General features: G+C 32.1%; 2 protein-coding genes across 2 annotated transcripts; one reads left to right on the plus strand and one right to left on the minus strand.

Moving 5' to 3' along the window:
- Window positions 1-127: 127 nt before the first annotated feature.
- Window positions 128-9,375, minus strand: LOC148626041 (RRP15-like protein). Its single transcript, XM_088569648.1, has 5 exons — window positions 9,287-9,375; window positions 6,812-6,993; window positions 3,257-3,342; window positions 1,663-1,864; window positions 128-296 (listed from the first exon to the last, which is right to left on the minus strand). The coding sequence occupies exons 1-5, from the start codon at window positions 9,360-9,362 to the stop codon at window positions 150-152; spliced, it is 693 nt and encodes a 230-aa protein (XP_088425774.1). The 5' UTR covers window positions 9,363-9,375; the 3' UTR covers window positions 128-149.
- Window positions 9,376-9,564: 189 nt separating this feature from the next.
- On the plus strand, window positions 9,565-21,376 carry LOC148626042 (DDB1- and CUL4-associated factor 4-like). The gene is made up of 7 exons (XM_088569646.1): window positions 9,565-9,610; window positions 10,247-10,268; window positions 12,943-13,598; window positions 14,186-15,021; window positions 16,094-16,261; window positions 17,386-17,500; window positions 20,975-21,376. Exons 3-7 carry the CDS (start codon window positions 12,980-12,982, stop codon window positions 21,178-21,180), a joined length of 1,944 nt encoding a protein of 647 aa, XP_088425772.1. The 5' UTR covers window positions 9,565-9,610; window positions 10,247-10,268; window positions 12,943-12,979; the 3' UTR covers window positions 21,181-21,376.
- Window positions 21,377-24,786: the final 3,410 nt, after the last annotated feature.

Consider the following 24,786-nt stretch of genomic DNA (forward strand, 5'->3'; position numbering starts at 1 on the left):
CTTACCCATTCTGGTTATATTGATGTCTAGTTATGCTTCATATAATAAGATACTTTAGTGACATGTACTACATGTGTGTGTAATGCCACTAGAAGTAGAGAAGCTATTCAAGTAAAGACAAAAACAATGTTTTAAAAACAGATTTATTATCATCCACTATCACTACCACTATCTAGATTATTGTCAGAATTATCACTGTCACTTTCTTTATCCCAGTCTTTCATTTTAGCACCCATCATAAAATCATCACGTAATATACTCCATTTTTTATTATCTTCTTCATCTGATTGTGGTTCCTGGAGAAAAAAATATTAAAATTTGTGCATTCTCAACAACTTTGAATTGTATGCTCTTTTTGATGTTATATTTCAATTGACATTTAATTTCCTGCTTTTCATCAAATCAAACAAATACTTACCAGTAAATATAAACCTCATATAATTGTCCTTTACTTACTTCAAAGAATAAATAGGAAATCAGCTATACAACTTCATTAGTAGAGTACAGGTTCATTTAAGATTCATTGCAGAGGGTGCAAAAGACTATATTTTTGTCAACTTTCTACAAAGTGGAAATCAATCCATTTGTGATTAGAGAATCAATAAAAGAATTGAAAGAATTTGTAAAGAAATGATTGGTTACATAGTGAAAATGGTGCGACTAATTTCTTGATTTCAAGAAATAAACTTGGTCTTCTCCTTTGATTTAATGATGATAGCCTGAAGAACTTCCTTAGGTATTTAACTTGACAAATGAAAAACAAAATTAACTTCTTATCAAATTTAATTTTAAAATACATATTTAATGATAAAAGTTTACAGCACATCTCCTTATCAATTGTCCATTCAACTATCTTAGATATTTCATCTGGTAATGGTCATTCTCTGACTGGGGCGAAGTTCTGTGTGTGCCGGATGAGGGGCATGATGCAGGGCTGGCGCCTATTTGATTATGTTGGTGCCTCCTCATCCTGAGGTCAGATTAGTACTTAAAGGTTGTTGGGGGGAATCTAGCTCATGGTGAGTGGTTTGATGTATTAAGTTCCTTTTTTATGTCCCTGACAACTGGGATTAACTAAATACCCATGAATTTTAATAAGATAAATATGTTACCATTTAGAAAATAGCAGCTTTATGTAATTTAATTATAATCTTGACGCTTAAGTAAAAATCTGTTAAAACCAGTTAATTGGCCTTTGGCATCGAACACTTTGCTCAAACAGATTATGAATAGCCTCAATTATCACTTCCCTGGACAAACATGTAAAAAGTATATCTAGCAATTTATAAGTCTACATCCTAATCCTTATTGTCTAGAAAATACTAAATATTTTGAAACTGTGGGAAAGTAAAAAGTACTAAATAAAATCAATAAGTTTAAATATTTACATAAATTAACATAGCAATATGCAGTCAATAAAATCAGAAAACCAAGGGAGACAATTTCCATCATTTTACTAAAATGCAAAATATAAGAAAATTCCATCAAAGAAAGACTCTATCCCTTGAAGTTAACAATATAAATCATCATAAAATAATTATTTCCAATATTTTAAAAAATCTTGGTTATCTCCCTTTATCTATATGTAAGAAATAAAGTTATTTATTTCTCATATTATCAATCTCTTTATCTCCATTTTACAGTATTTATTAAAAAACTTACTTTTTTTATCTCAGTCTTTATTTGAGTAGGCTCTGCAGATACATTAGTGACACTTTGTCCTTTTAAAATGTCTAAAAATTTCCCCTTTGTCATTTTCCCTAATGCTTTAGTTTTCTTTGCTTCTGTTGGACCTGCATCGTCTAACTGTTCTGTCAATATTTTTTGTTGTTTTCTTACAGCATTAAATAGCTGTACAACTCCCCTGCAATTGAGTAAATATAAAAATATTACAACTCCCCTACAAAATGAAGAAGAGTAATCAAGGGAAACAAAAATCTAGTGGGACAAAGACCAGACATGGAAAATATTGGAATATTACAACTCCCCAACAATGCAAGTAAATATTGGAATACATGTATTACAACTCCCCAACCATGTGAGGAAATATCAAATTATCATGACTCCCCCATAATATACCGCAAGTAAATATCAAAATATTGCATAGAAATGAGAAACAAGCATGTTAAAAACTCAATAATCTGACAATATACATGAACCTTCACTAAAGGAAGTTTTCTATGTTAAAAATGACAACTACAGTATTTGATCTATGCATCAAGGGATATCATTAGATTGATTGAAAAATAAAGGTTTTGGACAGAGTTATCTGCACCTGAAATCTTTATTTGCAGTACATTTCAATGAAATTATTATTGATTTTACCAAAATAATAAACAAAACTGTTTATTCCTATTCAGATGATTAAAAAGTAACTTTCAAAGTGGTGAGTTATTTCATACCATGTTCCACATACTGCCTGACTCTTACAGAAACTGGTCAACACTTACTCCACTTAAAATTATGGTAAAAATGCAGAATAGTAAGTACAGATGTACTAAAGCAATGTCACTCTTTTTGCCACACAAAGTGGCAAGGTATTATGTAATATCCTCCGAAAATTGTGACTGTCTGTCTGTGTGTTCCCTGATGGTTCCAGATGATAACTTTACAAGATGTCGAAGGAATTTAAGGATCTTTTTTCAAACTTTGTATAGCTATTGAGTATCATAAAATACAGATCAATTTCAGTTTGATCTGATTATTTAAACAAATGTTATAACAATTTGAAGTTGTTTTTACCCTCAAATTTTGTTTGCAATGTGGTAGGGTATTAATTAATGTCACATTTAATAGATGTCTACAATTTTTTGGTGTAACTTTGAAATTAAATGGGAAATGGAGCTTCCTTCTATGAAGAGAAAAACATTTTTACTCAAATATTTTTAAATCCTTAAAATAGTTTTGAATTGCTATATGACAAATGTAAGTAAGCAGATGAAGATGGCAGTATACTTTATTATTATACAGCATTATTTTTTAACCAATGAAAAGATTGAATTTATGACATGTGATGACAAGTTTGTAGATCCTGAGAAAACTGCAATATTTGTTTGGGACGGATTGATGGACAGAGATAAATCAGAATAACCCCTTCCATTTCAGATCAATGATATGAAATAATGATTATCACAAACTCAAGACATTTAAATTTTTTTTGCTTTTCCATCTAAGCATTATATGGCATCATTTTTATTAATATATATCAGTGTGTTGTAAAACTTTAGAAGGTGAAATTTTGACTAGACTGTTTTACCTTTGTGCTATTTTCTGTAAAGCTTTCTCTTTGTCTCTTTCTAATGGGTCAGGTTTAACTCTGGCCATTTCTTCCCATAATTTTTTCTGTAAGATATATAAAACACTATCATATCATCTGAAAATTTCCTAATTGTTGTATAGATTAGCCTTCCTATAAAATACAATAATGTCAGAGGTAGCCTAAAATGGAAAGGCTGGTGTGGATCCAAGGAAAGGCATGCCAGACGTAGCTACCCGCACCCCCCATAAAAAGTGTGAAAATATTTTTTTGTGCATGAATTTTTGATTTTTCATAAATTCTACCCCCAAATTTACTTGCCTTGCTTGGCTTGGTCTTAAATTCAATTTTGGACCCCCAACCTTTCACCTGATACTCTGGATCCATCCCAGAAAGGAGCAGTGTACATTGTCATTTTGAAGATTTACTTCACATTAAGCATGAAATATTAAAAGTGTTACATGTATCATAGTATTATATCCTCAAATGGTTGAATTCAAAGTATCTAATTTTGTAACACATTGAACCAAGAAATAATTTAAAATACAAATGTACACTATGGCAATCATTACTTTACCTACACTGCAAAATACAATTGCGTGCATTATTTATTGCAATTTTAGCTAAAAATATGATTTAATTTTCGCGGTTTTGATAAATATATATAATCAATAAACCACAATGTTAGTTTAATTTATTATGAATTTTGAAGTCACAGTTCTATTTTTGCAATACAATCTGAATTTACAGCATATAAAATGCACACTTAGTTTTAGGTAGGGTCAATAAAGTGCCCTATTATCATTTTTGTGTCCTATTCCTATTGTACCATATAAAACCATGTAACACGAATTTTAATTCCTACACTCTCCATGGTGAAGGTAGAGTGAGAGGAGTCACATACTTGGATGTATTATCATTTCTGTAAGTACCCTCTATTAGTACTGTGTTTTCACATGTAACTGTAATGTTGCATGGAAAGAAAACTTTATTATAGAAAATACAGTTTACAAAATCACAAAACAGAATATAATGTTTTGGGGTCAGTGTAGTAGTTACAAATATAGAATTAATATGGAGGGTTTTATATGAGGCCTAATTGCTACTAGAAAATGAGTAACTTAATGGAATGATACTCCTTGCAGTATTACCGCTATTTCATGCAAAAATTTAAGTTAAATAATCTCTTTTTCAGGCATCAAATAGAACAAAAAAATGTAACAAGCTTCATTATGATTAGGCCAACTTTCGTGTAGTTTCACTAAATCTATTATACAATTAAGAAGGAGTTTTCCTCAATTAATGTTCAAGAGTAATCAAGGAAACCAAGATTCTAGCAGAAATCAAAAGAATGTAATCTAGGGACAAAGGCCAGACATGGAAAACAGACACAAACACAACAAAGAACACGAAATACATTTGTTTAACCAAAATAATACATACAAAGTAACAAAAGTAAATGAGCAACTCAGACTCCACTTAAAACTGAGAGCATGGACCAGGAGCACCGGTAGGGTAAGTGTTAAACATGTAATTCCAACATAAAATTCATTCATATTTCAGACTGATATCATCCCTCAATACTTTTTACATAGTTACTTGCTGATTTGTGTACATCTAAACCTGATGCCTAGACTTACTTTCTATTTAGTTTCACCAAAATTTGCTTTGCTCTTATAAGTTTTAAAACATGTAATTAAAATGTAAAACCTTCTAAATTGATTACCTTCTCATGAAACCATTCAACAATACTTGCTACACACACATCTACATATACACTACCATCAACCTAAATTTAAATTTCTCCACTCTTCACAGTGGAGTCACAATTTCACTCCACTGTGTCTCCACCAAATTAAAAACTTAGATATTTTTTTTGCATTCAATACTTATCATTCATTTTTTTCTGTATATAACTCAACTGCTTTTAAACTTTAAAAATCATTTATTATATTTTGCCATGTAAACAGAAGAATTAAACTACAAGCATATTTTGTAATGGTGACTCCACTGTGCTGCATAAAGACACTGTGACTCAATTCACATTAATATTGTCCCACTGTGAAGAGTGGAAAAATTAAAAAATAGTGTCGACAGTAGTGTATAATGCCTAACATTAACTTTGTAAAGTTTCATCTAATTCAATTACAGTTTACATTGTAGGTTGCCCCTATAAGATTCAGGCAGTGGGTGAAACATGGTATGAAAAAAACCATCATTTTGAAAGACTAGTTGCACCATCAGAATCAAGGAAATAAGACAAGATTTTCCATATCATGCTGGATAATTGAGTTACAATTTCATTGAAATGTACTGAAAATGAATATTTCAAGGGCAGGTTACTCTATCAAAAACATTATTTTTCTAAGATTCTATTGATGTTTGTTTGTTGGGGTTTAACGTCCGAGCAGCAATATTTCAGCTATATTCAGATGATAGATTCTATTGAAAAAATTCTGAGAAAAGCCAGTGATGCAGAGGTCAAATAATGGTCTTTTCAAATAGAGAAAGCATCCTTGAGTGGTATTTTATTGTCAGATGGGTGGGGTTTTGACATGCATGTTTCTGATTTTTCCCATTTTGCCTGATTCTAACAAACACTTACACTTACGGTAAACCTAATGTAATTTGTTTAAGGCCAAAAAAAAAGGCCAAAAAAAAAAGAAAGAAATGTCTGTTTAAGGTTAGCCCACCTATCCTTTTATAAAAAAATTTTAAAAAATAAAAAAGATGCAAGTCCAATTTTAATTAGTGTTTTTTTTATATAATGCTGCTAAACTATCATTTTTAGTTGATTCTATTAAAAGTTAAAAATCCTCCCAAAAGTGTCTATATAAAATAATAATAATAAAAAAAACTAGAAACCCTGTTAATCACAGAAGCCCATGCGTCATTTGTTAGTAGTGATCTTTTTTTAGTAAAACAAATGTGTCTGTAAGGCACTTAAGATGCCCCCGCTCACTAAATTTGGCAAATAAGAACATGTTTATTTTTGTATGAAGACATAGTTTGCAGATTCAGAAATCCTTCCAAGACTTGTGATACTCATGGTCAAAAGTCCAACTATCACCCAGTTTCTTAATATTTCATGAAAATCAAGATCCTATGACCTTGCACACCATCATTATGTGTAGAAACATCCTGCAAAAAATGTTTTAGATATAGTTCAAAAACTACAAGAGGAGATAGCCATACAAGCCATATAGCCCTACTTCTGAGTAAAATGACTAAGTGTAACTATCACCAATTTCCGTAATATTTCATGAAAATCAAAATCCTTTGGCCCTGCACACCTTCATCATGTGTAGAAATATCCTGTAAAATATTTTACATATAGTTCAAAAACTGTACAAGGAGACAGCTGGACAAGCCATGATAATGTGTAATCTGGATGCCTAGACTGACCGACGGATGGACAGGGGTAAATTAATATGCCCCGAACAGTTTGTCGCTGGGGCATAAAAATGATTTTACAAATACTTACCTACCTACCTTCCCTATTTTTTCATCCGACATAACATTATACAGACATACTTTTGTGGCCTTAGAACTTACCTTTTCTAAAGAAGTTTTTTCTACAGTTTCTTCTTCTTTGCGCTTTCTTTTTTGTAGTTCTCTGTCTGTAGTGCCTTTGGCTAGAATGACCTGTTTGTGTTGTGGAACATTTTTCCTCAAAATTTTAGCCATGGCATCAGCCAAACCCAATTTTGATGGCTCATCTTCATTTGAAACTTCATCTAAATAGAATATAAAGGCAACTGCATGTACAGTGGTATGAAAAGTATATTATTAAGGAAAAGTGTATACTTATACAGCATGAGATTGACAATTTTCAATTAACAAAAATCTTTGCTTTCTACATGTAGTTTTGGTTTGAAAACATGTGTCTGTGACCAGTTCTATAATTTTGACTTTATACAAAACTGAAAAAATCAAAATAGACATGAAGTAGATGCATAAGGTTTCATGCTCTAGAACTATGTCTATTTATCAGCAGATGAAAATTAGGCACTGCTTGGGAAAGCATCATAGGAATGCTACATCATTAATCATCTGCAAAAATTAGGGTCTCCTGTAAACATCTTGATGAAGCATATCACAATGCTTTGAAACAACAAATAAGCATGAGGAGAAGAAAATTCTACTTAAGGCACTACCAACTGGAATTATGCTGATGTCATCTATTAGCCTAGATTTGTAGTACATTTTTGTACATGGGTTTTTACATTTTTCAAGAACATTTTCTGTGTATTATTTCCTAGGATACTATAGGCCAAAAACTGGAAATCACTAAGAAAATTGTTACATCTTTAAGGTTACAACTTACAGTATACAGTATCATACAGCATGTACAGAGTGTACATGTATATTAGAGGTAGACCTAGAAGTACATGCAGTCATTTCTAATAATATACCAGTATTTAAATGTGTAGATATGCTAAATTGACATTTAGAAAATGTATTAACCAATATCTCTGTGGAAAATGGGGATCATTGCTATGAATGCTTTTAAAATTAACTGGATGGATTTTTAATTAAAAATCACATACAAGTAATTAGAGGTGATAGGTTGCAACATATTTTTTTAATCATTGAAAATAAGAACATTAATAGTGATGAAGCATCAGCAATGTAATATCCATTTGTACAATGATATGGTTGGTTGTTTTCACAACTACATGTACCTCATCGCTTTTTTATTGGGAAAATATGCTTCATTTTTTTTAAATTGGGAAATTAATAATAACCGTACAAAACCTTGGATTAGTAGTTAAAATGATCAATTTTATAGAGGATGTCAAGAAATTTATAAGTATTAAACAATTAATCAATTTAACTTTGATAAGGAACACCATATCCTTCCCTTTAACTACAAGTTGGGAAATAGTTTTATGTCATTTGGGATTATCTTTCAGCCATTTCTTTGACAAATTGGGAAACTTTCATTTGGAGAAACAGTGTTATTTCAGAGGTAATTTTAAGGCAAACAGTATTACTGCTATTACAAGTAAGGGGTCTGAGATATGGATGGATAAAATTCACTCTGTCGGTAATGATGTTACTTAGAAAAGATTGTTTGATATTTTAATGCAGGCACAGAGTGAATGATATAGGGAGACTTGCATATTCCAGCTGGTCAAGACATTCATAACTCATATACATGCAACAACATAGTGGTGCATTGTCAACAGAATTCCAACCTCTTACAGTGTACAGCTACCGAGCTAGGATACACATCATGTATTGTACATTTTTTGTAGGAGTATGGAGGAACAGAATTCCAACCTCTTACATTGTAGGAGTATGGAGAAACAGAGTACTTAACTCTTACTTTGTAGTTATATGAGTAGTCACCTATAGTGCTGTACCAGGGACTTTATATCTAATACAGTACACTCCCTGGCTGTACCTGACCACAGGCACTTTAAAATAAATCCCTATATAGCACAGGCTCCCAATTCAGACAGATCCTCACCCCCTAAGTGTGTGGTAGTACTGGAGTGAGGCTCTGTCTGAAATGGAAGCCTATACTACATGTATATAGGGATTTTTTTCCCCGACACAGTTGGTATAGAATTCACTCTGACATTGTGCGACATCCATGATGCTTAACCATGGAAACGAAATCTATTGGAGCTTACAATTGCATTTCATTGGACAAAAGTGATAACAAGCATCAAATCCAAGGCTTCATTCGGGACATTGGTGTCTGGAATATTTTCAATCACTTTTATAATTTGAATAGGATAATTTGAAATAGCTTACTTGTTGAACCAATTTAAAAAAATGTAATATGAAAGATTGCACAGTGATCACACAGTTCACTAAATATAAACATTAAATCAAATTTGGAATGAACAAAGCAAGGAAATACGACGGCTATCTTTTTTTGAAGATAGTAATTGGTTTGACAGTGCCTGTGGCCAGTGTGGGCTCTAAATTAATTATTGGCATAAAAATGTGAAACTACAGTACAAACAGAGACATCGTTTCTGACAAAGCGTTTGAAACAGACACAACTGAACATACTGCTCTCTGATTCGTCACCGCTTTCGCCAGAAGCATCGTCGGACAAGGACTGCATCTCCACGTGCACTTTCATCATGTTTGTGTATATGGTTGGTACAATTTAAGGATTTACTTACGCAACGAATTTAAATAAATTCTTTATGTGGACAATAACTAAAATAATGATCTTTTTTTCATATATGCATAAATATATTTTCAAATAAGAAATAATATATATTTTTGTTAAGATTTTTGGATGTCGACGAACATAGTTTCGTTTTATCAAACAATAAAATAATGTAAATTTTAAAGGGGACATAACCCAACAGTAGAAGGAAAACAAACTATACTCGGCGTCACATAAATAACATACTGTTAAAATTTGAATAAAAATATTTTCTACGACTTTATTGACACCAACCGTCGTTTAAATGGTCTTAAATGACTTGCTCATTCGTTTAGCCAAACAGCTTCTCAAAAACAAGTCGCTTATTAGCTTAAATCATGCGTAACAAATCCTTACGGGAAAATCCCATACTAATATCCGCCATGTTGGTTTTTACGGGACGATTTGTTTACAAACGAAGTGCGTAAGTTCCCGTCGAACTCCGGTGACAATCGTCTGCTTTGATCAACTTCTCGGTATTATACGTTGTTCGCGTAAAATAAATCCGAGATATCCGAAATAACGCCGAATTGCATTCTGGGTTCTTCGGTTTTTGGACAAACCATTTAAACGTAAACAACATCTCCTAGCAACCCGATCACTGTAAACATGGCCGACTTTTTACAATGTAAATATTGCCACCTAGAATTAAAATCTGACCGGAATTTAACGATTCAATGTTTAGGGAGAAGCCGTTTGGCTAAACGAATGAGCAAGTCATTTAAGACAATTTAAACGACGGTAGGTGTCAATAAAGTCGTAGAAAATATTTTTATTCAAATTTTAACAGTATGTTATTTATGTGACGCCGACTATAGGGATTTTAGTTTTTCATAGGTATTTGTTTAATGTTTTAGAAATGAGTAATATTTTTGAATAGGGTCCAGTGTCAGATTTACCCATTTAATAATTTTAGATATGACCCATCGTCAGATTTTATCCATTTAATAATTTTGGGTAGGACCCAGGCCAAGTCTGTGTCAGATTTACACGTTTATTACCAGGAATCATCAATGAAGAATGTACCTTATCTATAAGGTTGGGAACAAGCCTTGAATTATGGTGAACCCCAATTTGAAGCACTACCCTTTATTCTTTTATCCAAACTTCCGGACACCTTGTGGCTTGTCATTTGAGATCTAGTACTAGTAGCCTAAGCTAAGGAGGTGCAGTAAGGTGATAGGATCCAGGGTCAGATTTATCCATTTAATGATTTTGGATAGGACCCATTGTCAGATTTTATCCATTTAAAAATTTTGGGAAGGCCTCAGGCTAAGGCAGTGTCTGATTTACACATTTATTACCAGGATTCATCAATTTGAAGAATGTACCTTATCTTTAAGGTTGGGAACAAGCCTTGAATTATGGTTAATGCCAATTTGAAGCACTACCCTTTGTTCTCATATCCAAACATCCGTACACTTTGTCGTTTGAGATCTAGGAGGTGCAGTAAGGTGATGCTTCATACATGCCTTTTGTAACACTGATTTGGTTTTGTTCCTTTAGCCAAGTCAATAAACTGGCTATTTAAATCCCATTACCTCCTACACACAGGTACATATATACTGGGGTACCCCCATTCCGTTGTTCAAGATAATATTCTTCCAATCGAGTTACCGATTTGACCAGACCACGCTAATATTATTCATAAAAATAAAATTCGACATTCTACTTTCCACTTCTTTATGTTATGTGCATGTCTTTATTTAATTATTACACCAGTGACTGAAAATCGAATGTCAATCATCCGCCGCCATTATTGTTGTCGTACCCCAATTCTGTGCATTTCCAGTTCAGAGATTAAACAAATATGGGGAGCCATATGGGATACAATACATTTCCACTAAATAAATAAAAATATGCTAGTATTGGATTTATTGAAAAAAATATAGTACTGGACAAAAATAACTTTATAGAATCTATTTTTTAGTCTGTTTAAAGAGAAATATTTATATGTGAGAATTTAAACACTTCATTATTTAAGGCAAATTATTTCAAAATGATGTTTATCTTATTTCAATTCCTATTCAAATAATCATTTGATTGAAATTGATTAGATTAAGAAATGAAATCATTTAGAATATTTTAGATTACTTAAAATTGATATACTATGTGATCCCAATCATTAGATTATTGAAACTTGCTAATTTTTAATTGATAAATATTTAAATATTCTTATATAAGTATTTCATATACCATTTTTGTGCAAATTATTTTTCATTTGATATAATTCTAACTTAGAAAATTAAATCATTTATACATTTGAACAACTTTAATAAAATCAACAGCAGCAAAAAAACTATAAAACAAAATATATCCATTCTGTACTGCATTGAAGGCAGATTTCTAAGCATCAGGGTGATACAGTTTTTTGTTCATTTTTTTTATATCTGTTAATAAAAAAAAATATCTCAAATTAGCTTAAATTTGTTCATTGTGAAAAATTTCTAGTGTTAAATACTGCTTAACTATTAATTTCCATTGAATTTTTTTAAGCAGAATAGATAATAAAATTTATTTTCTGTAACATGAAATTCAGTATCAAGAAAATAGTACACATAGTTTATCAAATGTTGCTTCTATAATTGGTACATGGTATATGGTACATCAATGGATCTTATTTTGCTTATTCACAGTTGATTGATTATCTTTGTTAACATGTACATGTTCATACATGTATGTTAACACAATAGACCCTTTCATGCCAATTTTCTGTCAAATTCTTAGCAGGCTTTGTTAGTACATGTACCTCTGTGAGTATATCATGCAGAAGTATCAACTTCGCCTGCTCCAAAATGGTCTATTCACGAACAATAAGGCTGTTTCAGTAATTTTCAAAGCAATTATTAAAGGGACTAATTTTGAAATAACTTTGAAATTTGAAGTTTTTAGTATTTCTGATAATTTGGTGTTTATTTATGTATCTTATTACATGTAAATTCTTTGCATGAACTTCAACAAAATGTAAGTATTTATTTTAACTTTGACAGTGTGGTGTTGAAGTGGATGCAGGGATGGAATTTAAGGGGAAACATGTACTTACGAAATGCAAGTTAAAATTCAATTAATTTCTGCTTGACAAAATTTTCAGTTCAGAAATAACCTAAGAAACTTAGATTTAGCAAGTGTTAATTGTCAGTACTTGCTCAATTTAGCTAGTGGAAAAAAAAAAATTTGAAATCCAATCCCTGCTATGAGAAGTGAAAAGAATGAACTACAGTGAAATCTGTCTAAACAGAACCTCTTTTTGACATCAAAATTGATACAGTTAAGACAGATAATCAGTTTTTCACAGGTTTGAAAATCGTTTAAATTGATATCTAGGGAATTTAAAATGTGTCTGGTTTTTGGGATTATTTAGAGTTTGGTTTAGACAGATCTCAGTGTACCTATGAATCATTTAGACAGATCTCAATGTACTTATGAATCATTTAGACAGATCTCAATGTACTTATAAATCATTTAGACAAATCTCATTGTACTTATGATTCAGTGGTTGTTTATATTGTAGTAAAAATGTAGAGGTTAGGAAGCCATATTACCAGATTATGTCAGCAGAATTTGACAAGAAAGGAAAAAGAAAAAGGACCAAGAATCTCATTGAAAAGCATGACAAAAGTGAACCTGAAGACCAACCTACTCTAAATAGGAAGACAAGACATCAAAGGCAGAGAGATTGTGGAGATAAAACTACCACAACTGACTCATCGAATCATTTTCCGTTTCTGTCAAAAGGAAAATTCTCTAAGTTTTCTTCAGAGAAATTAAAAACATTTGAACTTGATTGTAAAATAAAGAGAGTGGAAAAACCAAAATCCAAAACAGAATTAAGAGCGAGAGATCAAGCAAGTCAGTCTTACCTTGAGGTTAGGAAGAATCAGTTTTGTAGCAGAAAAAGTCCAACCAAAGTGTCTTTCGATCACAAGAAAAGAAATGGAAAAGGCAGGAAAGGAGATAAGAAATGGCAAAGACTGAATGATATGGCATCTTGTAGTTCTGGTGAAGTTCCCCAGAATGGAAAAAATGTTTCGTATTTTTCAAGGCATCCAGTTTTTAGAAATGAGAAGACAAAACAGGTTAACCACCACCATAAAAACCACCATAAAAGGTGCTCTACCCATCTCCCAATGGAAGAAGACAGTCCTAGCAGTGATACAGGCATGCCAGATATCCTTTATTTAAACTTAATTTTTCACGTGTGTCTTGGTCATTCCCATCAATTATAATTTTCATGTCATTTAAAGATTGGATTTTTTAGTATTTTTTTGGCCTTACTGATGATATCCTCAGTGGGACTGCTTAATGGAATAAACATTTAGCACAATACATATATTTTTGTCTATTAAATTTAGGTCAAATTCCCACTGATTTTAAATTTACTCTTTGGAATATGTACAAGTATATATAATTGATGGTACCAGTTAAGACAGTAGAGGATCTGCAAGGTAAATAAATACAGCCACACCAAGTATATAATACATACATATACATGTATAAGAAGTCTAATGAGATGCAGGAACTCTTTCTATATATATATATATGAATTAAGAAACTTTCTATGATTATTTGATCAATTTTCTCTTGTATGACTCAATTTATTTAGTTGGTTTAAAACCTTTTACTTAAATATTAGATAGATCAGAATTGTATAAAAAGCTATTTTTGTTAAAATCTTTCATTATTTAATCTTTCCTTTTGAAAAAAAAAATGACATTTGATATGAACAAATATATTTCCATAACGTAGGGCCTTACAGCTTCCAGGTTTCTATTATGACAGAGAAAAGAAGAAGTATTTTAAAATCTTACCCAATGACAGCTGTATTGGAAATGCTGTAACTCATGCTTCTATACAGATAAAAGAAAAAGAAAGAACAAGGAAATCAGATCTGCTTTCTACATCACATCTTAGGAAAAGTGTCCAAAAATCTTGCTGGTCTTCATTAAGTAATAGTGTTCCTTGCTTGTCATGCCATTTGCAGCAAGGTATCATTTCGCCACAAAAAATGAGTCTTTCATTGCACAAACTAAGATTAAAAAACATACAGAAAACCCCACAAACTCACATTAAACTTTATCCCAACCATAGGCGCTCTTTGTTTGAACAGTTAGATTATGTGTCACAACTTGAAATGAATGAGAACAAGCGTATAGTTGGTCTGTTTTCATATAAAGACTCTATGGTTCAAAGAATTATTTGGATGAAACTGAAAGAAAAAGAGCGGGAAAAAGTGTCTGATAGATTGTCTCTTTCAGTTGACCCTTCCCCAGACTATGGTTTCTATCAGTCAGCCATTAAGATCTCTAGCATGCATCTCATAGATTCGGACAGTATTTTATACACTGGAATGGTGTACACTGGTACCCCGGAAAGTCTTGTCTTTATGAAAGGATTTGGAGAGGGATCCAGTAGGTATGCTGTGTATTCTATTGGACAAAAAGCAACATGGACATGTGCTTGGAATAAGCATGCAAACCAGTTTAGTGTTGGAAGTGAAAAATGTGGGTTACTGCTGGATGTTCAAACAAGAAGACTTTGGGAAATAAACACACACAACAGTGATGTGTTGTGTCAGGTTTTCTCAAAACAGGTTTGTAGCTTTTAAATAGGACAAATTTTAAGAATTGGAATGAATCAATTTATATGGAAGAAAACAAAAAAACTTGTTACAAAAAATGTTCATTGTGCTATGAATAACATGTCATGCAATTAGGTTGCCATGGGAATGAAAATATTGTTTTAGCTGTTGAGTATAAGTATTTGCAAGAATCAGGCAAAATGGAAAAAATCAGAAACATGCATGTCAAAAACCCACTGGTCTGACAATGTAATATCACTCAAGAATACATTCTCTATTTGGAAAGGCCATTGTTTGATCATTGGCTTTGCTTAGAATTTTTTCAATAGAATTTTAGAAAAATGAGGTTTTTGACAGTTATCTGTCCTTGAAATGTTCATTTTCAGTGCATTTCAGTGAAATTGTAACTCAATGGTCCAGCATGATATGAAAAATCTTGTCTGTTTTCTTTGATTCTGATGGTGCAAATAGTCAAATTTCACTTTCAAAATGATGTTTTTTTTTCATACCATGTTTTACCTGCTGACTGATTCTTACAGGCACTTGAGACACTATTTCAAGAATAGACACTTTGCTTTTGTACTAATTTTTGAGCAGATTCAGTCAGTACTTCTGCAAGGTACATCTTTAGGTGCAACATTTTCCCTTAAAAATTTGGATGAAAACTATTATGAGTTTTTAAGAGAAGGTGTAGCAGAAGTACCAACTGAGCCTGCCCCAAAAATTAGCATGAAAGGGTCAACTAGAGGTACAGAATTTTACTTGGAAAACAGTAGACTATCAAGTTTATAAGAACTTGAAATTTTCAGCACAGTCTTGGAATTCTGTCTTGAATGTAGAATTATGATGATCAACTACTAACAGTAGTATTGTGCAACTGGTTAAAATTATCAACCGATTGTCTATTACTGTCAGTTATTGGTAAGTGACTGATTATCTGTTACTATTGGTTAGACCCTGTCAACTGGTTAAAGAGCTTTGTAGTACGTCATACTAGAATAGCTAATTAAGAATAGTTCTCTTATACGTATGTACATTCATGTAACATGTGCAACAAGTTCACCCCCTGCTGTTTATTCAACAGAATGGTAACTGTCTGTTCAGTGGAACCAGAAAGAACCAGATATTTACTCATGACCTTCGTAGTATATCTACGTACAGTGTAAATCAATTAACCATGTCCTCTAGTGTGTGTGGGTTACAGTTACTGAAGAATGATATTCACTTATTGGCCAGTGATGTTAAAGGAAAGGTATATACAATGTACATGGTATAAAAACTACAGAGTTCTTGAGGACCGAAACTCCTGGATCCCTGACCTCCAAAATTCATTGGAGATCCGTGAAAATCACAACAGGGGAGTCCAGGGGGACTTGTGAAAATTCCCAATCCAGTTACTGAATTCTACACTTAAAAAATTATTACTCCATATAAAGTCTGTTTTCCCCATTTAATTGTTAATAGTCTTTCTATAAATGCTTTAATGTAAGAAAGAATTAGTTCTTAATGTGCAGAATTGAATTGTTCTTTTTTCTTTTTTTTTAGTTACTGAAATGCTAATCAACTCCTGAATTAAATAGTGGTCATTTAACATATGGTTCCAGTTACTGAAACTTTTTTTTTTACTGGGTGACTACTGTAGTCTCCTGGGTTTTCAAATCCAATGTGACCAGTCTAGTTATGTAAAAATATGTGCTGAAGAATTTTTCTTTAGTTCCTGTCATAGTTATTCAAAGGTTAAATTTGTATAGATTAAGTTGTGAATACTTAGTTCTCTATTATTATCTCTCTACAGAAAAAAGTAAGAACAACATTCAGTCATCAATTTCTGTTGGTATACCTTACATTTGGTAATCATCATGACACAATTTCACTAAATAAAAAATAGGGCATCTAATGGGACATTGAATGAAACCCTGCCACATTGTTTTTTATATATGGATGTAGAATGTAAGAGTAGAAATGGCGAACATGTTAAAGAAACAACACCAGTCTATCGGATTGGAGATTTACTTCCCTTTTCTCAAAATTAAAAAGTCAGAAATTTGAAAAAAGGTCTATTTGTTATGGGTGATATCTCAACCAAAGAGAATATGTGATATTTCCTAGAACATTGCTCTACACCTGTGTTTTATGTTAAACAATCACTTTTGAATTACATATATCATTTCCATCAGAATGAGAATAGGTATAGTGAATATGTCAAAGAGACAACTCCACCTGGATGAAAATGTCAGCTCATATATATATATAGGATGCTACTGTTGCTCTGTCCCTATTAAGATTTTGTTTCTTCTAGTATGGCTTAAGAAAATAAAACTTCCTTGTTGCTCAGTGATAGAAATTTAATCCTTATGATCTCAATTGAATTGTAAGGTTGCCTTGTGGGATTTACGGATGAATAAGATAGTGACAGACTATTATGGACAGAAGAATGAGTACCTGAAGATCCCAATACATGTTGATGAATATGAGGATTTCGTTTATGGAGGTATTGTCAACTGAAGAACATGTCAGTAATTCAAAGTTTTAATATATTTCTAAGAATAATCTTATAGAATAAGTATAACATATGCACAGGTGTGGTTAACAGATTATTGCAAATTGTTTACTACTTTTTTTGCCTTCTTAAAAGATGTGAAATTATCATTTTTCAGATGTACCAATAATACTTTTTGATTTTGGAAGTTTTGTTCTGAAGACAGATTATGACCACTTCCCTGAACAAATTTGTTTACATCTCTACTATGTCATGAAAACACCTTGTCCGTTTTACATTAAAAAAAAAAGATGAAGCAGAGATGGCGGAGAAAATAAAGAATTAACCACTATGACTTATGTTGGCAGGATAATTTTTTTTAATACAAAAAAAGTAACTTACTTTTGAAAATTACATAGGGGGCACCATTTGCTCTAAATACCCAGCTAATTATTTTCAATATCAGTTTTGTTTTTCAACAAACACAAAAATTTGTTCAGTCATACCAAGTATAATGGTATCAGCAGCAGAGGTCAGCAGCAGTGTCATTGTTGCTAGTGTTCATTAACTTTATTAAGTTATTTTATGCAGACTCACTAACATATACCTTCTTACAGTAATATACTACACTAGGTACCAGTATCGTATTGCATATCCCTGAGCGGGTGTACGTCAAAACATGGATGCCATAAAAATATAGTGCATTTTCTTTTTGCCTCTCTACAAACTAATGTTTTGTCAAAAGACATGAACAATGACTTAAAAAATAGAGCAAACATCACACTGTAAGATGAAGAACTTTTTTAAAAGAAAATCTAACATAATATCATAAAAATGTTCCACTGAAAAGGTTGGTTAGGTGAGTGCAAAACGAAAGTGAAAGTAGGGAAAATGGCTATTTATAGTTCAAGACTACTTTTCTGTCCAATCTTCGTGGACTCACCCTATTTTCTTTGCAGGAAATTATTTTTTCACATGTCCTTAGAAATACTACATAAGTGAAAGTTTTATTGAATCAATTTACATATTTTTTAAAAAGTCCTAAAAATATGCACTTCACTATAGAGGTCTATGGGAAAATTAATACGATACTGAGACCTAGTAAGCCAGTTTTTCAAGTAAAGTTGGATATTCAGCAAGTGGTCTTTACCAGCTGAAAAAGTAGTACCCCAATACAGGTAACACTTTTAAGATGAATTAGCCAACTTTTGAACCTGATTTTTTATGGTAGCTCTGGTTTTTTGCATTTATGGTTAATCTTGACCAAATTTGGAAATGCATTTTGTTTTCATGAATTTGTAGGATATCAGTTCAATAAAATTATTATCTTGACTATTTATGATGAGCATATCTATATTCAGGTAACCTAAAGCAAGTAATACTCCTGCATAAAGGATAGTTTTCAAGTTACAACACATTTTAAGTATGTGGTTAGGACTTGAAAATAGTCATTTTCCATACATTGCCTCTTATATATGAAAAAATGAATATTTTTTTTATTTTTTGTTTTTCTTTCAAATAAATAGCTAAAATGAGTTGCCATATAACTGTGTGGTTGATTTAAACACAGAAATGTCACAAAAGTCATCAGCCAATTTTTTAGTGGACTTTTTTTAGTGGTTCAAATGGACAGATTCTAATGCGGCAAGAAAAATAATGGTGTTTTTTCATATAAAAACTGAATTTTTTCAAAAAGTATCTAAAGCAGACAATTGTTATTATAATATTTATACCAATAAACTATATTTCTTGCATCATAGCTATCTGTTTTAAAGAAAAAGTCCTTTTCCTGTGACATTGAGGTCCATTTGTATCTGCCTGGGGTACCAAAATGGCTTAAAATCTGTATTTTCTGCATATGAAAAGCTATATTTTTTTAAAACTATGATATTGGTATAATTTTTTCTGGATTTATTATAGTTGAAATGACCATATCTATAGTTTAAAACAGTTGGTTGTACCGGTCATTATACTTTACTTTAAACAAGAGGCTCCCTTGAGTTAAAGACAAAAAAGGAGGTTCGGATATTAATATTTCCATATATGGAACTCACAAGTGGGGATTAAATAACGATTTGGAACTCATAGTACAGCTTATGTATCTACCATGTCAGAATAAACCACAAAGTTGCTTAGTTTGATTAATGCAGCAGCTTTTTATCAAAAGTAATATTTTCTGGCTAACATTGAGATATTAGTCTTATGCCTGGAATAGGGTACCTATATAAGAATTTTAATAGAAAACTCATGTTTGTAGCAGGGCAATGATATTCTGAATTTTCAGTATGGAAATGAATACTCTAGCAGAAAAACAACAACTTTTAGGATTATATTGAAATGTTTATTAGTAATAGGTACCAGTATCGTATTGCATATCCCTGAGCGGGTGTACGTCAAAACATGGATGCCATAAAAATATAGTGCATTTTCTTTTTGCCTCTCTACAAACTAATGTTTTGTCAAAAGACATGAACAATGACTTAAAAAATAGAGCAAACATCACACTGTAAGATGAAGAACTTTTTTAAAAGAAAATCTAACATAATATCATAAAAATGTTCCACTGAAAAGGTTGGTTAGGTGAGTGCAAAACGAACGTGAAAGTAGGGAAAATGGCTATTTATAGTTCAAGACTACTTTTCTGTCCAATCTTCGTGGACTCACCCTATTTTCTTTGCAGGAAATTATTTTTTCACATGTCCTTAGAAATGCTACATAAGTGAAAGTTTTATTGAATCAATTTACATATTTTTTAAAAAGTCCTAAAAATATGCACTTCACTATAGAGGTCTATGGGAAAATTAATACGATACTGAGACCACTAGGACAGCTAACATGTTTACCACTTGAGTTATCTCCCCTTGAAAACATTCAACACCCAACATTTTTTTCATGCATATTTGCATATTCTGCGCAATATTCATGTGAAAGTATTGGAGCAGCAACTTTGATATACACTCATTAGCAATATGAAATTAATATGATTAAAATTAATCCTTAAGTTTGAGAACTTATTTGTAAAGCTCTTACATCAGCATTGACATCTACATAATGTAAAAATATTAATTTTTGCGGTGAACATAAAAGTGCGAAAAATAGTACCTGTGAAATTGTTTTTAAACGTAATATAGAGCTTATAATTTTTTTTTAATTCGTGAAAATTCATACCCGCAAATATGTTCACTTGGCAGAATCCACAAAAAATTAAATCCCATGAAAATACATTTACCGTACATGGAAAATCTTCATATACAATTTCAAGAGAATTTGTGGAGTTTTTAAGGAGAAGTGGAGTGGTAGACTATTATAATAGCCTATGAACTTTTCATTTAATAAAGGTATACTTAATACAGAAGGAAATGGTATACTCTATTTTACATTGTTGTTAGAATGTAAAATTATGATATCATCCTGTAATAAAAAAAGAGCATTTACATTTTTATTCATAATTTGACATAGCATTAATTTTTCTTGTCAAACTTTCAGCTGACCAGGATGGATATATCAGATTATGGTGTTTACATACTGGTGACCTGTTGAAAACCATTCCACCACCCCAGGCTACCAGTTATGATTTCTTCCCTTCAGTTCTGTACTCAAGGAATTGGCTAGATGTGTCAGGCAATGCTGGACTGTTGATGGGGCTTGGGGACAAAATTTATGTCTATTCAGATTACCAAGACCTTGCATAATTTGATGCGGGATAATTTGTCTGATATCTTAAATAATATTCCAATTATCAGGTTAATCTTTAGTCAGGTAAACCAGGAATGTACATGTATATGATGTATGTAACTGAAAAAAATTAAATGACCAGGATTTCGAAAGAGAAACAATTTCTTTTATTTTGAATTACAATTTATATTCTATTAAACATTGGTTACATTATCTCTGTTTTCTTGTTCTCTTCAATAGACTAACTGTGCATGACAGGAATTATTATTCACCCACTCAACAATAAAAGCATCTTGTCTTATTTAGATATTAAAGTCAGACATCTAAGTATTATATCACTTCATAACCATGTTTTTATACAACTGCAATTTTTTTTTTCGGTTGTATAATACTGGTATCACCTTATTGTTGTAGTTGGCGTCCGTTAACTTTTCTGATAACTTGAATAAAACTTTGTTATCTTTTTGAAATTTTAACATATTGTTCCTAGGAACAGGGCAGAATACATCAGCTTTTGAAGGTTTTTGCCCAACCTTTTTGAAAATAAGGGGCTGCAAAAGGGAGAAAATGGATGACCAAAAAAAACTGTATCGCTCACCTGGTTTAATTACTTGCTAAATATTTCATATAATTTTGCGTAAATTTACAAGGAATTTTCCTTAGATGAAGATTTTCTTGCAATTTAAAGCATTGGTAAACAGGAATTATTGCATGGGACAGGTTGGAAAGGGGACATAATGCATAGTTTGCAACCCCAACATACTAAAATCCGGAACCAGGCCTTTAAAAATGCAGAAATTGCCATTGTTTTGCGGAATCCATGAAATTTCTGCAAAACACAGCGTTTCTTAGCCTCCAACATGATTACTTTGCTAAAAAACTAATCTTATTAAATAAATTAATAGTATAAATGATAGACATAGCAAATATTTTTTTTAATCTAACATAGCTTTTTGTATGGTCCTCCAATCTCGGAGCACCATCCTATAACTTTCTGAAAACTATGATTTTGTCAACGAACTTTCTAAACAAATGATAACTTACATTGAAGCATGTGTATGAGAATACAGCCATCCCATTGAGACCAACAAACATTGAATCAAATCTACAGGGAAGCTAGTTTTTATAGTTCCCAGTTAAGACCCTCTGATGCCTATAATAAATCAATGTTTATTGGTACATGACCAGCAATAGCAAGTACAGTCTTAACATTTAATCAAGTATACTTTGGACAAAAAAGTAAAACATAAGATGTAAATTCAACTTGTCTACAAGTATGGTTAGAGTTTTCCACCAATATAGTTCAGTACTATGAACATTCATTTAATTTCATGAACTGCAATAAATGCCCAGTCAGCATATAAAACCTGTCAAATTATTGTACCTACATAATACTACTAAGGACATACTTTCACTACATATTTCTATAAGGCAACTACCATTAAATTTTTATTTGTGTGTGTGTGTGGGGGGGGCTATTGCTTTTTTTTTACCCTTAGTAAACAATTGTTTGTTGTCAAGTTTGGTTTCATTTGGCCAAGTGGTTTCAGACATGTTTTTCCGATAGGCTCCAATGTTAAGTTAAGATCCACAGTGGCAGCCATTTTGAAATGGCAAAAGAATCACAAGCTTTCATCTCCTCATGCCAACGATCATTTGTTTCCAGTTTTGTTTCATTTGGTCAAGCGGTTTCCGAGAAAAAGATTTTTACATGTTTTTCTCATAGGGTCCAATGTTAAAGTAAGATCCTCGGTGGCGGCCATTTTGAATTTCCGATTGGCACCAAAATCACAAACTTACATCCCTTCATAAAAGTGAACATTTGTGTCAAGTTTTGTTTAATTTGGTCAAGCGGTTTCCGAGAAGAAGATTTTTACATGTTTTTCCCATAGGGTCCAATGTTAAACTAAGATCCTCGGTGGCGGCCATCTTGAATTTCTGATCGCCACCAAAATCACAAACTTTCATCCCCTCATATCAGTGAACATTTAATAGTGTCAAGTTTTGTTTAATTTGGTCAAGTGGTTTCCGAGAAGAAGATGTTTACATGTTTTTCCCATAGGGTCCAATGTTAAACTAAGATCCTCGGTGGCGGCCATTTTGAATTTCTGATTGGCACCAAAATCACAAACTTTCATTTGCTCATATCAGTGAACATTTGTGTCAAGTTTTGTTTAATTTGGTCAAGTGGTTTCCGAGAAGAAGATTTTTACATGTTTCTCCCATAGGGTCCAATGTTAAACTAAGATCCTCGGTGGCGGCCATCTTGAATTTCCGATCGGCACCAAAATCACAAACTTTCATCCCCTCATACCAGTGAACATTTGTGTCAAGTTTGGTTTTATTTGGCCCTGTGGTTTCAGAGAAGAAGATTGAAATGTAAAAGTTTACGGACGGACGACGGACGCCAAGTGATGGCAAAAGCTCACATGGCCTTTGGCCAGGTGAGCTAAAAAGAAATTTTTTCGGGGTGTGGCCTAATTTTGTACCCCTTTAACTCCAAAACAGTTCAAGGTAAGCCTACCCTGTACAAAAATTCAAAGCAGAGTTTCAAAAGGAACAGCTTGACATCTGAATCGTAAAAATTGAATCAACAATAAGCTTTTTCTATAAATTTTTATGATAACACCTATTTCCTCCTTTTAGCCCCTAATTTCCAAAAGAGGTGGGGCAAAAACTATAGGGCCCTCCATCATGTTTCTAGAAACAATGATTTAAAATTTCAAAAAATTTGATAAGTTTTAATCAAGTTTTCATAAATATACTTAAGTTAACAAAAGTGGCGAATGATAAGGTGATATTATTATACATCCAAAATTTTTTTTGCGATCATATAAAAATGACACCTAAACAAGTATGAATTAACAATAGATTTACACACCAACTTTAAAATAAAAATCAAAAAGCACAACAAAAAAATCATAAATACCCTACATCAGAACTTTGGAAAGGTCATCTTATCCACTTTCAATTGAATGCATACTTCATGAATAAGAAAAGTGTGGGTCTGAGTCTGCATTTATTTTCAAACCAAGAACCATAACCCATCAAAAATCAATTGACTGGAACAACATTCGAACTTGACCTGAAAGTTTTCATGGAATAGAAATTTACACAATATCAAATGTGTATCTGCAAGTATGATGACAAAACTTAAGAAAACTTAGTTTTTGCATGAACTTCAAGGGCCATAAGTAAGCAACAAATCATTGCACCAGAACTGAACATGAACCTGATCTGTTACATATCATTGTTAATCAATGTACCAAACATCAAATGTATATCTGCAAGCATGAGGAAAAAAACTCACAGAAAACTGATTTGCAGGACTGACGGATGGAGTGCAAACCAAAAACTGGAGGAGACTGATAAGTCATAAACATACAAAAAAGAGTCGGTCTTCCATAGATTTATAGATGACCATCATCTAATGAACTTCTTCAGCAAGTTGACTGAACAAAAGAAAGGGCTTCAGACAATTTGATAGCTTAATATAGAAAGCTTTAATCTTATCAAATGTACAATCAACTACCAAAAAAGTTATTTAATCAAAGAAAGACCAACTCTATCCATGAGCTTTATGATTGCATGTGCTGTAAAAATGAAATAATCATCAGTCTTGA

Source organism: Perna viridis, chromosome 2 (genome assembly GCF_037379345.1).
Source record: "Perna viridis isolate PV_CMFRI_1.1 ecotype Kerala chromosome 2, ASM3737934v1, whole genome shotgun sequence".
NCBI classification, from domain to species: domain Eukaryota; kingdom Metazoa; phylum Mollusca; class Bivalvia; order Mytilida; family Mytilidae; genus Perna; species Perna viridis.